Source organism: Octopus sinensis, linkage group LG1 (genome assembly GCF_006345805.1).
Source record: "Octopus sinensis linkage group LG1, ASM634580v1, whole genome shotgun sequence".
Classification (NCBI taxonomy): Eukaryota; Metazoa; Mollusca; class Cephalopoda; order Octopoda; family Octopodidae; genus Octopus; species Octopus sinensis.
The window spans coordinates 59,741,946-59,757,700 of NC_042997.1; the positions used below are offsets into that span (position 1 = coordinate 59,741,946).

At 35.1% G+C, this 15,755-nt stretch overlaps 2 protein-coding genes across 3 annotated transcripts in view; both read right to left on the minus strand.

Annotated features, from left to right (window-relative positions):
- The window catches only part of LOC115211003, a 43,762-nt gene extending 37,455 nt beyond the window's left edge, over window positions 1-6,307 (minus strand). Inside the window, exon 1 of the mRNA XM_036501409.1 lies at window positions 6,285-6,307. The gene's annotated coding sequence lies outside the window, so the exon portion shown is untranslated. The remainder of the gene's footprint in view (window positions 1-6,284) is intronic.
- An 8,411-nt stretch (window positions 6,308-14,718) lies between these two features.
- LOC115210931 (sesquipedalian-2) overlaps window positions 14,719-15,755 on the minus strand; it is a 49,225-nt gene continuing 48,188 nt past the window's right edge. For both annotated transcript variants that reach the window (XM_036501414.1, XM_029779724.2), the window contains one exon: window positions 14,719-15,292. In XM_036501414.1, coding sequence (XP_036357307.1) covers window positions 14,828-15,292 — 465 coding nt within the window. In that variant the 3' untranslated portion in view covers window positions 14,719-14,827. The remainder of the gene's footprint in view (window positions 15,293-15,755) is intronic.

Sequence of the window (15,755 nt, forward strand, 5' to 3'; positions counted from 1 at the left end):
TCATTACAAGTACTATTTTGATAGATTCAAATAATCATAAGAACATTCTCCTAGCACTCACTGATTTTGGGTAATGTGTGTATATATATATATGTGAATTATTTCCTTTTTTTTTTTATAAGAATACGTACGAAGTATAAGTTTTATTTCTGTGACTATCTTGTGTATACTTTCGGTTAGTTGAATCTCCAGAAATTTGATCTTTTTAAAAGGAAATTCTTAACTGAAAACCAGCATGTTTTAATGAATTATTTTTTTCTACAAGGAATAAAAATTAGTTAATTTTATAAATGAATGATACAAACTTATTGGGTGACAATATGGAGAAATTATTTTAGAACACTGGTGGAGGGAGGGAGGCTGGTTCGTAGTTCTCTATTAAATGTTCAACTTCCTTAAACTTTAAAATGGAATACAATTTTTGAGGTGCTAATGCAGTTTCGTACCGCTCCTTGAAAAATGTATTGTTTTGAAAATATTTTTTTCGAATTCCTACGTTTTAGATGTCGGAGATTACGCATATGAGAAAAAAAAAAAAAATTTTAGATTTCATCTCCACCCCGAATTTGAAATTTTGATTTTTAATTTGAAGAGATTATAGCGAATTGACGAACATATGCAAATCGAAATTAAATATAGACAAAAACATTAAAGTGAAAAGGGTTTGCTTTTTCACTGATTTGCCTTAATCTTTTTCAGCCATTTATTTATTTGTCCGTCTATTTATACATATCCGTTTATATCTCTTTATACACATAACTATATACTTATTGAATTTAAAATTTTGAAAACGTGGTTTCTTGCATATTCAGAATCTGTCATCGAAAACACAGGAACCCGCTGAAAAAGGAAAAAAAGTCGGAAAGGTTTGTGTGTGTGTGTGGGGGGGGGGTAACTATGCGTGCGGTCCACCGGAGAGGTGAGGTGAAAGTTGAAAAATTTAAAATTTGGGAGGTTGAGGTGGGCATTTTAAATTTGGTAAAAGTTCAAAATTTTTCTTTTTTGTGCATATTCGTAATCTCCGACATCTAAAAAAAAAAAACGTAAGAATCCGACAAAATATTTTTTTTTAAATGCATTTTTCAAGATGTGCAAAACTGCATTAGCCCCATTTTTTTTTTACCAATAGACAATACAAAACAACATAAATGGAAAAAAGAAGTCAATTTTTTAGCGCCACCTTCGTTAACGTAACAATGGTTTTCCTACCTGTATTGCTATTGTCTCGAATAGGTCTATAAAATTTCTAAGAATAATAATGAATAAGTACTTTTATCTTAACTTGTAGTAGTTATCTTTACTGACTAAATATCAGCTAAATATCATCCTCCATATTGTTTCTTTATGTTACATAATTCACATTTATTTGATTACTCTTTATTAGCCTTAAGACATATTCTTTAAATGCACGTGCAACACGTGACTATTGGGGAATGGTCGATGTTTTCAGAAGGAGAATAGGAAGCAGCCGGTAAGAAAAGGAAAAGGAAGAAACCAGGTAAAACACAGAACCTAACGCTAACCCTACAGACGCCGGACCCTGGCGGGTTCATCTATCATTTTTCATATTTCATTACCCATATTTATGTAATTGTGATGTTTTATGTCCCCAATGTTTGTATTGTCCCCTCTGTGTAGCCCGTTATGGGTAATAAAGAAAGAAGAAACGTCACCACTTCGTTTGACGTCGGTTGTGTTTTTTTCGGCTCGTGAAAATTTGTAAAAAAGAACAAAAAGTAAGTGGGAAAATTGTTGTTGTTGTGGAATTTTGTACTTTTGTTGATGCGGTTTCGCGTTACACTGTTTCTACGCGTTACACTGTTTCTGTTCGGGCGGCCGTTTTGGTCGGTCAGACAGAGGGATATGGACGACCACTCCCTAGTGGAGGAGTCGGAGGAGGAATGGATATTTGAGACCTTGTCGGAGGCATCGACCTCTGAAGACGAACAAATCGGTGCTGTAAATAATGTGGAGATAAAAAACAGGAAAACGTACGCAGGAGTTGCAAAAAGAAGACGACACAGGAAAAGGAAATAAACCTAGAAAAATTGCCAGGTTTCCAGAGGTATATGAGGAAGGACAGCGGTGAGGTGGAACTAGCACCACCATCATATACAGGGTATTCGCAAGCGGAAAGAATAAGATAGAAGTGGTGAATATGGAGTGGATAGCGGAGGCGCTAAGAAGAACGGAAGAGGAGATTAATTTTCTGACGAGAGGTTCAAAATATGGTACTGTAGTAGTACAGTTCAAAAGTGAGAATGCAGCAAGGAAGATGGCGGCGAAGGCGGTGAAATCCGAGAAGGTAATACTTTTGCCTACATATTTAAATAGAAAAATTACAAGAGTATGGGTCGAGGGAATACCCCCAAACGTTGAAGCCGAGTGGATTGTGGCGGTTATAATCAGCGGCCACGAGGATGAAGTGGACATCCTCCATGCCTCGGTTAAGACCGAGGGCTGGAGAGGCGTGACAGTGGAACTAAATGTGCAGGCAGAGAACGGTGTACTGGTGGACCTAGCAGAAAACATCAGATTGGGAGATGTGATCATGAGAGTGTGGGTGGAGGGCAGGGCGCCCAGGTGCTATAAGTGTGGCCTGAGGGGTCACATAAGAGCCTACTGCCCTCCCATACAAAAAGAAACAGTGATCCAGGAAGAGGAGGAGACGGAGCCGGAAAAAGTTGAAGCGGAAGAATCTGAGGAGGAGAAGGAAATCCAAACTGAGTGGGAAGACGTACGGAAAAAAAGAAAAAGAAGAAGGAAAGTGAACTTTATTGAATCCCAATCCACCCCAACACCACCCGCACCCTCTGAGCCCCATCCTTCCCCTGCAAACAAAGAGCCCACCTACAAGAAAACCTAGAAACGCAGACACACAGATGATACAAGAGCCCAAGTCCCATACTTTATGTTTTATAAAAAAGGAAGACAATGTGAACTCGACAAGAATCTTTGGTAAAGAAGCATGGTATGAGGGAGAAGATGGAAGTTACATGGCGATGAAAGGTGAAGTAATGGACGCAAGGAAGATGTTGTGTGTAAATAAGGGTGTAGAAGCAATTGAGGTGGAATTTTCGGATGAGAAGATAAAAGAGTGTGAAAGGATATTTGAGATAGTATTAAGAAAAGAGGGGCTTTTGATTGGAGATGATAGGTGACGAAGGGTTGTGAAGGACAAGTAAGTGATGCTGGCGGATGGGGCCGTTAGCATCGCTTTCATATTATCATTTTTTCATTTAATAATTCATTCTTCATAAATTTAATTATAATGTTCTATGTCCCCAATGTCTTGTGGTGTCCCCTCTGTGTCGCTCCCTAGTGGGTAATAAAGAAAGAAGAAAAGCTACAGACGCCGAACCTACTTGCCCCCCCCCCACCTCTGACACAAACAAATACATACGGACACAAGCATTTCAACTTCCCCACCTCCCGGGGGAAAAAAAAGAAAAAATACCGCATATATATATATATATAAAATACCACCTCCCGGGGGGGAAAAAAGAAAAAGAATAACTATGCTATAATGTATGACAATACAAACAAGAAACTATAAGAGGAGATCAGGAAGTGGAAAGGTCAGTAGATACGAATAAATTTGATAATGTACATGGGTTACATTGCTGCTTGTTATTAAATGAGGAGCGAAAAGAAGAAATCAAAAAGTTTAAAAGTGGACTTGAATATGGCAACTTGATCTGGATATCGAAAAATTACCATGGCATTTGGATTGCGTAAATCCATTGAAGGAGTACAAGTTCGATGTCTTGGCAAAAACCAAATATAAAAAGTGAAAAAAGGTATAAATGAAGTGACTCAGAAAAATTTTTTTCCCTGTCTCTGTTATATGTCCCCTCTCCGTTAGCGCCTTGTGGACAATAAAGAAATAAGGGAATTAAAAGTCAAGGGGTTGTTTCCACTGCAAAAATTTGGTGAGTTGTATTATCTGTTGGCGTTATACTGTTGTTTAAGGCAAGACTTCCTTTTGTACCTTCCCCAAAACACTCCTTTTTTTATTTAATTTTTTTTTCTACATAGTTTTCGGCTATGGAGAATACGAATCTGCAAAAATTGGCATTTTGAAACTCCCCCCACCAATTCTTCATTTTTAAAATTAAAGTTTTAACATTTTTGGGAACAACATACTCTCTCTTTTCTTTAAATATTGAAAGAGAGAGAAAATAAATGATAATGTATCAGTCAATGAATATGCTTTATAGGCGTGTATTATGAAAACGTGTTTCTGTTAACTGCAAATATATGTGTTATGTGTGTTTTAAACAATTTTTGTGTATAATCTTCCGTGTTATCAGGAACCTGGATATAATGTTGCAGCCTCCACAAACTTAGGAAGCTACTGCGTTGGTGGTCAGACAGCCTGTAAGAAAAGGATCCGAGCGACGTACTGCTTTAGGTACTTAGGCCTCATTCCAGGTCGAATAATGCTCTTCTTGAGTGTTCCCCATAAACGCTCAATATTTTGAGTGCGAACAGATAGGTTAACAGGATCAGCAAAATGCTGACTATGGTTCACTTGATGGTGCATACAGCTCAGGTTGTTGAGGTTACTATAGGCACGCTAACACTTGCTATAAACTGACCTTTGCCTGATGTAACGGGTAATGAGTGCAGTCAGTCCCGGCATCTCATCTGTTGGCCTCACCACATTCATTTAACAGTGGAACCATGAATTCCTTCTTACTTAATCGTTCCAGTCCGCCAAAAAGCCAAACCATTTTCACAATCCTGCAATGTTGATATTTCCGACAGACCAAAACCGTCTCATCAATTTCTACTTCAACTCCCGGTCCTCCGATAACAGTCTGGTTGTTTTCTACTCAAAACAGAAAGACCACCAATCTACGGAAGTTTCACGGCAGAATCCAAGGTTTTCCTCTATTGATTTGTGCGACCAAGCTGCGCTTAGGAAGTGGTTCAGAAAAACCAACTTTCCAAGGTGGAAGATGGACGCCTTCCAGAAAGGTGTCCTTGAATGTATATATGGAGTATCCACATTCCCTTTTCGACCGTCCACGTCGTCGCATCACCTTTCGGCAGCGACATATGTTTGTCCCTTGGTGCAAAATACACAGTTCGGACATCATTCCTGTGGAAACAGAGTATACCTTGATATAGACTAACATCGCAAGAGTTGCAAAGAGCCATGCTGTTGTATCAAGTCTTCAAATTCAAGGGTGGAAATGAAATGTGAATAAATGTTAATATAAATTGTGATTTTTTTTTTTTTACTTGTAGAGTGGTATTTGTAGGGCAATATTTTGTTTTGTACTCGAAGGCGACGACACTCGGTAAATTTCGTAAATTCACTGCACCAGCATTTAATATCCACTTTCCTATCATTTATGTGGAGAATTGCAAATATGGCATATAAAGATAACTTATTTTCATAGAATTTCTGGATCTTTTCGGTTTGAATGGCAGTTTTTTCTAGCGGTGTCATATGAAATTGTCACCCATAATTATGACCTTAGAATCGATCTATTGCATTTCAATCTCTTTTAGGGTTAGGGGTGGGGGAAGGGTATCTTATCGGTGAAAAGGTTCGAAATCAGCGATTTGGAGAAATGTTTGGTTTCTTAGGAATGCATTCAAAGTATTACTCGTTGGAGTAATGCCATCCCAGTATTTCATATTGAAGTCTAATTTCATCCTTGTAAGATAACCGTAATTACTCAGACACAGAAGTCAAATCTTGAAATTTTAATCTTTATATATATATAAAGCTGAAGTTGTGTGTGTGTGGCAGGTTTGGTTGCCTTCAACTAACACTATCTCCTCCGAGACCCTGTGGCACAAGTTGACCAAAATTGAGAGTATGATAGAAGAAGGCTTGCTCTTCATTCTGTAGAAGAAAAAAGTTCAAATCGGACCATGTTAAGACCTAAAATTATTTACATCAAAAAGGTGTTTTTTTACTATGAAAATCCCTATTTTTTATGATTTATTGACTGCCGTGTCGCCATTTTTCGGTGTATTTCAACAAGAAAAATGTTCACTTAAAGAGAATAACAAGCTACATAATGCAACTTTTACTTTTCAAAAATTCCAATTCTAAAGGGTCGAAAAGAAAATAAACCCGAGCAACGCTGGGCTATACTGCTAGTATAAGATAAAGAAGGGCTATTCTCGCAATTTCCACTATTATTTCTAGACAAATGAAATTGATGTTATGAGTAAATATCTTCTATCTAGGATAAACATTGACATGGAGGGCCTCAATTTTGGAAAGTAAGAATTTTGAATGTTTCGTGAGGTATACTTACACAAGTGTGCCTTCCGAGTTTGTTTCTTCATAGGTTTCTGCAAATTAGATATGTTAGTGGTGTTAAAGGGAAGAAATGGAGTTGCTAGGATTTGTTGGGGGCACAGTTATGTAGGAAACTCTAAAATATTCTGCCATGTACACTTTAATTTCATGAGTAGATATTTAGTTAGGAACAAATTATTCATCATTGAGATGGACAGATTCCACCAGTACTTGAGCTTTGTATTGGATGAACAACAGGTTAGGTTTGAAACATTGTTTTGATAGGCCTATCTTTTAAGGGAAGGTAAATGAGATAGTAAGGCATTAGCAGCAAGAACATTTAACTGTTAAATCCACCAGTCTTAGAGGACCTGGAAGAGCCATTCATGCAACCTTTTCCAGAACAAGCCAATAAAATAAATAAATAGACTAGCTTGAGCTGGCAAGTTAAAATTGTGCTTTTGTTTTCTCTTTGCTAAGTCAAACTAAATGATTTTATTTTACAATTTAATTAATGTATGGAGTTTGTATTCCACTTGTACTAACTTTGCCCTTAATCTTTGTAGTAATTGCTGTATAGGCCCAGGTCAGCCTTGACTGAGCAGACCTATGATTAAAGGCATTTCAGCTATGAGCATCTTATACTTTATGGGGCTCTTAAAGAACACACATACAGATAAAATATACAAAGAATATGCTTTCCCACTCAACAACTCTCTCTCCTTTCTTGTACTTGCTCTTTTTCCTACCTTTTCACCACCACTTTCACCATTGTACACTCATCCACCAATCAGTCAGTTGTCACATACACAAGTACAGCTGGTAAACCGTAATACAGCTGTGCAGTATGGACTTACACACTATAGTTGATGCAAATTTATATAGTTTTCATAACAACTTCTGCTTGAATATGTAGTTAATTTTTAATGTAAGAATACTAAATCCAGATATTTTCTGACCTTGGAAAATTTAACACCAAATTAATATTATAACCTGGTTAAGACATTAAACTACATCTGGTAGTGAGGCTCCAGTTCTGGAGTTATGGGGAATATGGAGTCACCCCATTATCATTACTTCCAGGTCTGTCTGACTCAGAACAGTAGTACCTATCAGAGTCCCATCTATGGGTTAAATACACTTTTGTAAGGGTAGATTGAGCTTGTAAGCTGTGCTGAAAGCAATCAATCTAGAAGGAAAACTCCAAGATCAATACCTGTTTCTTTACTACCCACAAGGGGCTAAACATAGAGGGGACAAATAAGGACAGACAAATGGATTAAGTCGATTATATCCATCCCAGTGCGTGACTGGTACTTATTTAATCGACCCCGAAAGGATGAAATGTAAAGTTGACCTCGGCGGAATTTGAACTCGGAACGTAGCGGCAAATGAAATACTGCAAAGCATTTCGCCTGGCGTGCTAACGTTTCTGCCAGCTCGCTGCCTTAAATCAATCCCTTCTTCCAACATGCCCTAAGCCAGCACAGAAAAGTATAGCAGATGAAACTAATGTGATGTACAATAACATAGGTTCATACTATAGCAACAACTGTCTCCTGTTAGTGTGCATTCTGCCACAGGCAGAAAAAGCAGGAAATGAAATGTTACTTGATGATTTTCAATTGCTACTGTTAGTAGAATTATAGCGCAAATCAAAAGCCAAAGAAAAGCATCAACAGATTCTCGTCCTGGCTGACATGGGCCCTCTGAAAGGAAGCTTTGCTGTTTGAAGAGAATTGTGGAAAACAAACCCCGTTTGAAGGCTTCTGACATTGCAAAGCAGCTTGAAATTAGTCCAAGAATGTGTTACATATCTGCAAAAGCTTGGGTATTATAGATGAGCAGCTAGAAGAAAACCTCCCCTTCAACCAATTAATATCATGAAAAGAAAGAAATGGGCTAAGGAGTTGTCAGAAAAATTCCGTTCATTTTGGGATAGAGTGATTTTCTCTGATAAATCCAGAGTTGCATTATTTTCAGACAGTGGACGTGTTTGGGTCTTGAGGCTTACCAATCAAGAATTTGACTTGATCAAATGTGTTGGAACTCTGAAAAATACATCGAAATACTTAAGCAAGGGCTACTTCCAATGTATTCACATGATAACATAACAAAAAATTAGGTTTTATTCATGGAAGATGGGGCTCCATGCCACACAGCGAAAAGGAATCAACAATGGCTGACTGAAAATGGGATAAAAAAAGCTTCCTTCGCTGAGCCAATCTCCTGACATGAACCCAATTGAAAATCTTTGGAGCATATTAGATAAAGCTATATGAAAAACTCTACAGAAACCTAAATCTAAAGATGAATTGTTTCGATTGTTGCACAATAGACAATCACAAAGCTCATCAGTTCAATGCCAAAAAGAGTTTCTGAATTAAAAACTGCAAAGAGAATGTCAACGAAGTACTAAAGTATGTAGTCCTACCTATTGATTACATTTCAATTGTTCGCTTTGCGTATTAAATAAAAAATTTTAAAGATTGAAGGTGTCTATTTCCTGCATGTGTGTGTGTGAGATGGACTTCTTTCAGTTTCTGTCTACCATATCCACTCACAAGGCTTTGGTTGGCTTGAAGCTATAGTAGAAGACTCTTGCCCAAGGTGCCACACATGACTGAACCCAGAACCATGTGACCCAGGCATGTCTGCACCTATGGTTGCAAATCAATAAATCAAAACCCAAGAAATGTAAATTCATCTTCAAATGCAACATCATTAGAAGATGAACAAAGTAAAACTAAGACAATATGAAGACCCTTTTATTGCTTACAATTCTAATTGGACAGATGATATGATGGAATCTTTAGATGATCTACTGAATGTAGAAAGGTTTTAAATCTAATTAAATTAAAGCAGTATTTAGGGAATTTTAAAAATTCCAAGTGAAAAAATATTTTAAAGGTAAGTACATCTATCCTCATTTGTCATGGGTGTTTGGTTCCAAAAGAAAAAATACTGTTTCATGAATCTGTGATTAATAAATAATAGAACATGGCAAAAATAGGTTTCATTCTGAGACCCCAAGTTGTCTTTAGCATTGTGGATGGTCACCAGAACATGCTTTTGCAGTTCAAGAATTTTTGACTACTTGCATGCCTATGTTGTCATAGATCAATTCTTGAGAAGCATAACCTGCTACACAATTGAGTGTTTATTATCCTGGATTAGTGAGGATATACCATCATTATCATCATCCTTTAACATCTGTTTTCCATGCTGACTTGGGTTGGATGGTTTGACTAGAGCTGTCACAAGGTTCCAGTTTGATTTGGTTTGGTTTCTGCTGCTGGATGTCCCTCCTAATGCCAACCACTTTACAGTGGTGTATATATGATACTGAAAGAAAAGCTCCATTTTGATCATTATATATAAAAAGAAAATGCTTTACTAGCTTCATATTTCATTAGTTATTGACAAGCAAAATCTGGAAAAGCATTTGCAATTTCAGAAACCTAAAAACAAACAAAAAACCTGTGCTGAAAGAGTTGATGAAATGCATAGTGAATATCTTCAAATATATTGGTAACAAATGACTTTCTAATGACAAATTTCAAGGCATATTTATGAAGTGTCACATTTTTGCGAAACTGAGCTAAGACAGGTTAAAACCAGTTCAATATTCTTCAAATGGATGAATCAAAGGACATTGCTAGTTTAGCAATTTACCTTATGCTTGTATGTTATAGTTATTAAAGTAATATTGAAGAAGATTTGGTAACCTGGTAGCTTTTGCAGAGTCATGCTACAGGGGGTAAAAAATGAAATTTTGTGGAGAATGTGTTCATGTGTTTGCACTGATGTAGAGGGATTTATGATGAGGAAAATTTCTGGTTCTGTTGCAAAAATAGAAAAGAATCTGAATATTAAAAGTGTCTGCTGTTGTCTTCATTGCAAAGTTTTGGCAGTGAGGCTGTAAAATTGATTCAGTTTTATTAAATCAAGATCACTAGTTGCAACAACCTTCACTTTATTCTATGAAAATGTTGGAAGACTAAGCAGCTTTATTACAAGATGCTAAAGATATTGCTTACCATGCAAAAAAAAAAAAAAAATTGGCATGGGTTTCCAAACCACAAGAAGTAATTAGGTTATTTCCAATTGAATATCCTTTTGAAGTTTTAGCCAAAACTACAATTTTTTTTTTTTTTTGTTTTGACTACTATGCAAAATTTCTGAAAGCTATTTTTAACTGCTATTTCTTTTTATTATATTTCATAGAATAAAAGTTTTTTCTGCAGTCCATAATACAAAGATATAAATGGTTTTATCACAATCTTAATCAACCAGTCAATATCTATGATCAGTGAAGGATCCTCTATGTGGTCACTTGAAATGTTAGAAATATAAACCAGATCTCTCGAATCATGCCCTGTCTCAACTCTTAAAGTACTACATGTAACTATAACAGTCACTGAGTTCTGGACCATACACAAGTGATTCAAATTGCAGATAAGGGCCAAAACTGTAACTAAGCACTCTTCTGTTTGAGAAACAAAGTTTAGCTTCATTTTAGAAAGATCATTCTGTTGAAATACTTATTGTTTGTATGTGCATTTTCTTTGCATTTCTTGGGAATTTTTTTCTTTTTAACATCATAGTAGTTAATATCTCAAGCAGTGAGGTATTAAGATGCAAGTCCGACTTGACAATTTTTTCCAATAAAGGCTCATAATGTCATTTATTAAGATTTTAGAGTCAGAATAATCTTCTGCTGTTGCAACATCAACATAGCAATGTCACCAGACACTTTCACATTGTGACTTTCAGAACGGTTTTTAAACTGGTGGAACTTACACTCTGTCGGTATTTACTAAGTATAGGTGCAGGCATAGCTGTGTGGTAAGAAGCTTGCTTCTCAACCATATGGTTTTGTGTTCAGTCCTACTGCATGGCACTTCTGGTGTCTTCTATAAACCTGGGCCGACCAAAACTTTGTGAGTGGATTTGATAGACAGAAACTGAAAGGCGTGTGTATATATGTTTGTCTTTGTGTTTGACCCCCCACCCCACAGACACACACACACTCACTTGACAACTGGTATTGGTTTGTTTACATCTCCATAATTTAGTGGTTCAGCAGAAAAGAGTCTAAAAAAAAAAAAACCTTCAAGGTATGGCTCCAGTCCAAAGACTGAAACAAGTAAAAAGGATAAAATATGCAATTTGCTTAAGTGTTTAAGTGCTGCAACAAAGTTTATTTATTTCATCAAACAACTTTGTTCAAAACTAGTTTAAAAGCCACACTCTGTAAAAACATTTAAGCTAACCCCTGCAGAGGGCAAATTTGGCCTGCAGCCCAAAAACTAATGAGAGCAAAATAGGATGACTATAATATGTATATAGTGACTATATGCCCTGGTGGTGCTTAATCAGAGGTTAAGGAAGGATGAGAATTAATTCTGTAATGCAATTATTCTATTGTTTTAGTCCCAATTTGAATTCTAACTGCTGGCCAATTTGTCCCAAAGTTTTTATCTCAATGTAAAATTAATGATGTGAATGTCATTTATCTCCCTCTTGATCTCTGACGTCATCTGACAGACACCGCTAAAATGGCATGAATCAGCCAAACTTTACCTGCTAGAAATAGCAACCCAAATACTTTTAAATCAGATCTCAATGCTGGGATCATCCTGATTCCAAAATGGTATGTCTATGTAGAGCAAATGTAGGCTCAGGTACAGGGGTCCCAGATGGACAGAGAGAATTTTGCTTTTATTATTATAGATTTTTGTGTCACAGGAAAATTGTTTTAGTTCGTAAACAACTCACAACCCTGACAATGACTTAATTTATATCCATTGTCTCTCTACATGAAGAAGTTATTGCGGAGGATGAAACACTTGTTATTGCTGTGTAAGAGTTCATTGTTTTATCAACATTATTCATAATGTTGGCAAAGTAGATACTAAACTCAACACTTTACAGACATCCAACTATGCTCCACGTCACAATGAATCATATTTTCTCAAGTGTTAGAGTTTAATACTCTTTGCTGGCTCTGACTGGCACAAACTCCACACTACAAACAGAAATCATGGGTATACACAAGTTTTTATGATTAATGAGAAATAATACTATGTAACATGTTAGCAAATGTGGGAAAAACTTATAAAAACCAACATGAATGACAATAACTAGACATATGATTATTATTCCACTTCATTGAACCATAAAAAATAAAAAGAAGCACATATTGTATGTGTGGACTCACTGGTCTTGCTGCAATGTATTACTTAGTTGCAATTTTCTTGCTGTCTTCTATCTGTTACTTATTTCAGTCATTAGACTGGCCATGCTGGGGCAGTGCCTAGAAGAATTTTAGTTGAATGAATCAACCCCAGTACTTATTTTTTTTTTAAAGCCTGGTACTTATTCCAGTGGTGGATCTACAATATTGGGGTCCTGAAGCTTAAAATGCTATGGGGGCCCCCTATACAACTAGCAAAAGTAGGATAACATCCAACAATGGTCAAAGAATTTTCTTGCCCTTGCAAGGAACTCCAGCCTTGAGGCCCTGATAGCCCAAGTGGTGATGTGAAGTCGTTAAAGGTGAGTCTGACAGTGAGCCTTCTTTCCACCAGAAACAAGATGTGAGTAATCACTGATATCTTTGTTGAAGTGGTTATTCCATAGCAGATTGCCGCAAGTTTCTTTACAAATTTAAGCACTACATTTCAGATTATGATACTCAGTCACTGGTGTGAACAAATATTTTCCAGACTATGCCTTATATTTTTAGAGTCATGGGGGTTGAAAATAAGGGAAGTATTATATACATGCATGATGCATCATAGAATAAAGACATAAAACATAACAAATACCACACTTGATATAATCTAATATAAATCTTATATTTAAGATACATATCAGCATGAAAAAAAAATTATGTACCTTTAAGTGAAAAATGAAATGAGAATTCAGCTTGAAGAGAAACAAACATGTCCACCTGACAATATTAGTCAGAGGAGCAACATTTTATTTACAAGTTATTACAGTTAAATTAGACATACAGATAAATTTAGAGTTGATCCAATCATTCAAACCTTGCAGCTTTTCCATTAACTCTGAACACAACTTGAATACAGTTCATGACTTCCAAGTGCAATTCTATCACAGCACTTATGATATCCCAAGTTATGTTTTTCCATATTTAATCAACAGCATAAAATTTTTCTTTTCATAAAATTTTGATTTTTAGGTGAAGATTAGCTAATCAAATCATGGAGTTGGAATGTAGTAGCAATAAACAGTTTCACAATAGGCAAATTATAGTTTAAATGGAAAAAAAAAAACACACTGACAGTTTGCAAACTATTAATAGAATTGCTTAGCTACTAAAACTGCTAAATTTATTTGACGGGAGAGAGAGAAAAAAAAAAAGGAACTGAATAGTGATATTAAGATGGCTTAGATAAATGTTGTTCATGCTCGAGTCAAAATTGACACATTAAACAATACTGCTTGATCTTATGATATTAAAAATTTACATAAGCTTCATTCAAGTAGATCGTGATAAATGCAAATACTGCAGTAAAATAAATGTGGAAAATTTTGTTCTTTATTTTCTTAAATATTAAGTAAAGTTTATTTCAAACTAAGTCAAAATATCATGCATAGTTAATCTCAAGCTAATTTTCAGGGAACAGAAATGATTTTAATATGGTCTTACATATTCTTAATCTAACTGCAATTGAATAGCTGAACCAATTTTAACTCTTACATTATATATATATATATATATATATATATGAAACTGGTAATCACAAAAGTATACACATAATACAAATGATATGCTAAGTTAGAGAACAAACAAAGCATCTTCCAAGTAATCAACAAATGAATTGATATTGTGAATAATCAAATGAAAAGTAATGTCAAGTACAATAAATATCTTAAAGAAATATAAGGTCAACAAGAAATGTTTGAAAAGCCTTCAATTGACTTGGCTCATACAATTGTAGAAATGAAAATTATATTGGAGACAGAAAATTAATGTAAAGGAACGATAATAGTAAAGTAACATTCATAAAAGAAATAATATTCAAAATGAGATTTTGTATTAAAATTCTCCTTTTCCTTTCTAATGAGAAATACTGAAAGGTAGTTGCTTTTGAGTCAACAATCATCATTTTACAACTGAAACTTTATCTTTTCTCAATAAAACTTATATATATATATATATATATATATATATATATATATATATATATATATATATATAAAAGAATATAATGAGCAGCTGTAAAAATTCAAAGGACTCAGTCTTCAGTGTATGTTTCTTAGTCTGGAGATAACTATTCCAGAAAATAATAAACATTAAGAAATCTTAGAAAACTCAATAGAACAGATCTTCAAATAAATGTAAAATAATGAGAAAAGTTAATTTCAAGAAAATATCCAACAAATTAATAAATTCTTTTTCTTTTCTTTTACTTTCATTTTTTTACTTCATCCACACATTTGCCAAACATTGTGTTCTTTGAAACAAATTTCTGTCTCAAAAACAATTTTTATACTTATAAAACTTTCCTTTAATTTGTTTCAGTATCATTTCAGCAGCTTGCCAAACTCTTCATGCATCTCTATAAAAGTTCTTGATTTCTTTATACTTTGTTGAATCCCACTGCCTGCACTTGCCAAACCTGAATGGTGGGACTGTGAAGTCCCTTTATGGGAGGAGTTCAATATTTTGTTTGGCTCTGAAGAAAATATGTCAATATTATCATTATCCATAGTGTTAAATGGGTTAAACCTGTTTTGTAGTCCAACGGGATACCGATAGATTATGTTACTGTCATTGGGATCACAAGAATCTTTGATATTGTGGAGTCCATCCTCACGAAAATTAGAGCTGTGTGAGGAACAGTCAAAAGTTAGACTTTCAGAAAGATTGTTCTTGTTACGATTATTGTAGGAATTTGAAGAGCATTCACCAGAATTCAAAGTATTTCCAAAATTAGGGCTATCTTCCCAAACTTGACCCATAATTCTTTCACTTTGTTCTATGTTTGCCTGAAAGAAATAAAAAAAGGAATAAAAATTAATCCATTAAATAACTTTTTTTTTATAAGGAAATTAAAAACAGAAATTCAATTAGTTTGAAACAAACAAGGAAAAACCAAAACGTACCATTCCAAATTAACACACAGTCAGATCCTAGTTGTTAAACGAAGTAATATAAGGCTATCATTTACAGGGGATGTGAAACAAATGAATGTTGCAGTGATCTTCCAGATTAATGTGCAATTAGCCTAAAATTTGCTTTTATATAATGTTAGAGATAAAACAATTTTATTGTATTCTATCTGAATTATTATGAGAACAAGAACACCATTGTAAATTTGTATTCAATTACATGAAAGAAGTATTTGAGCTAATATTTTATTGGCTGGAGCAATCAACTTCACTATTTCAAGTGGATGTTTCCTCCTGCTTTTCTTATTTACAATGGTCATATAGGAATGATAGATTCTTT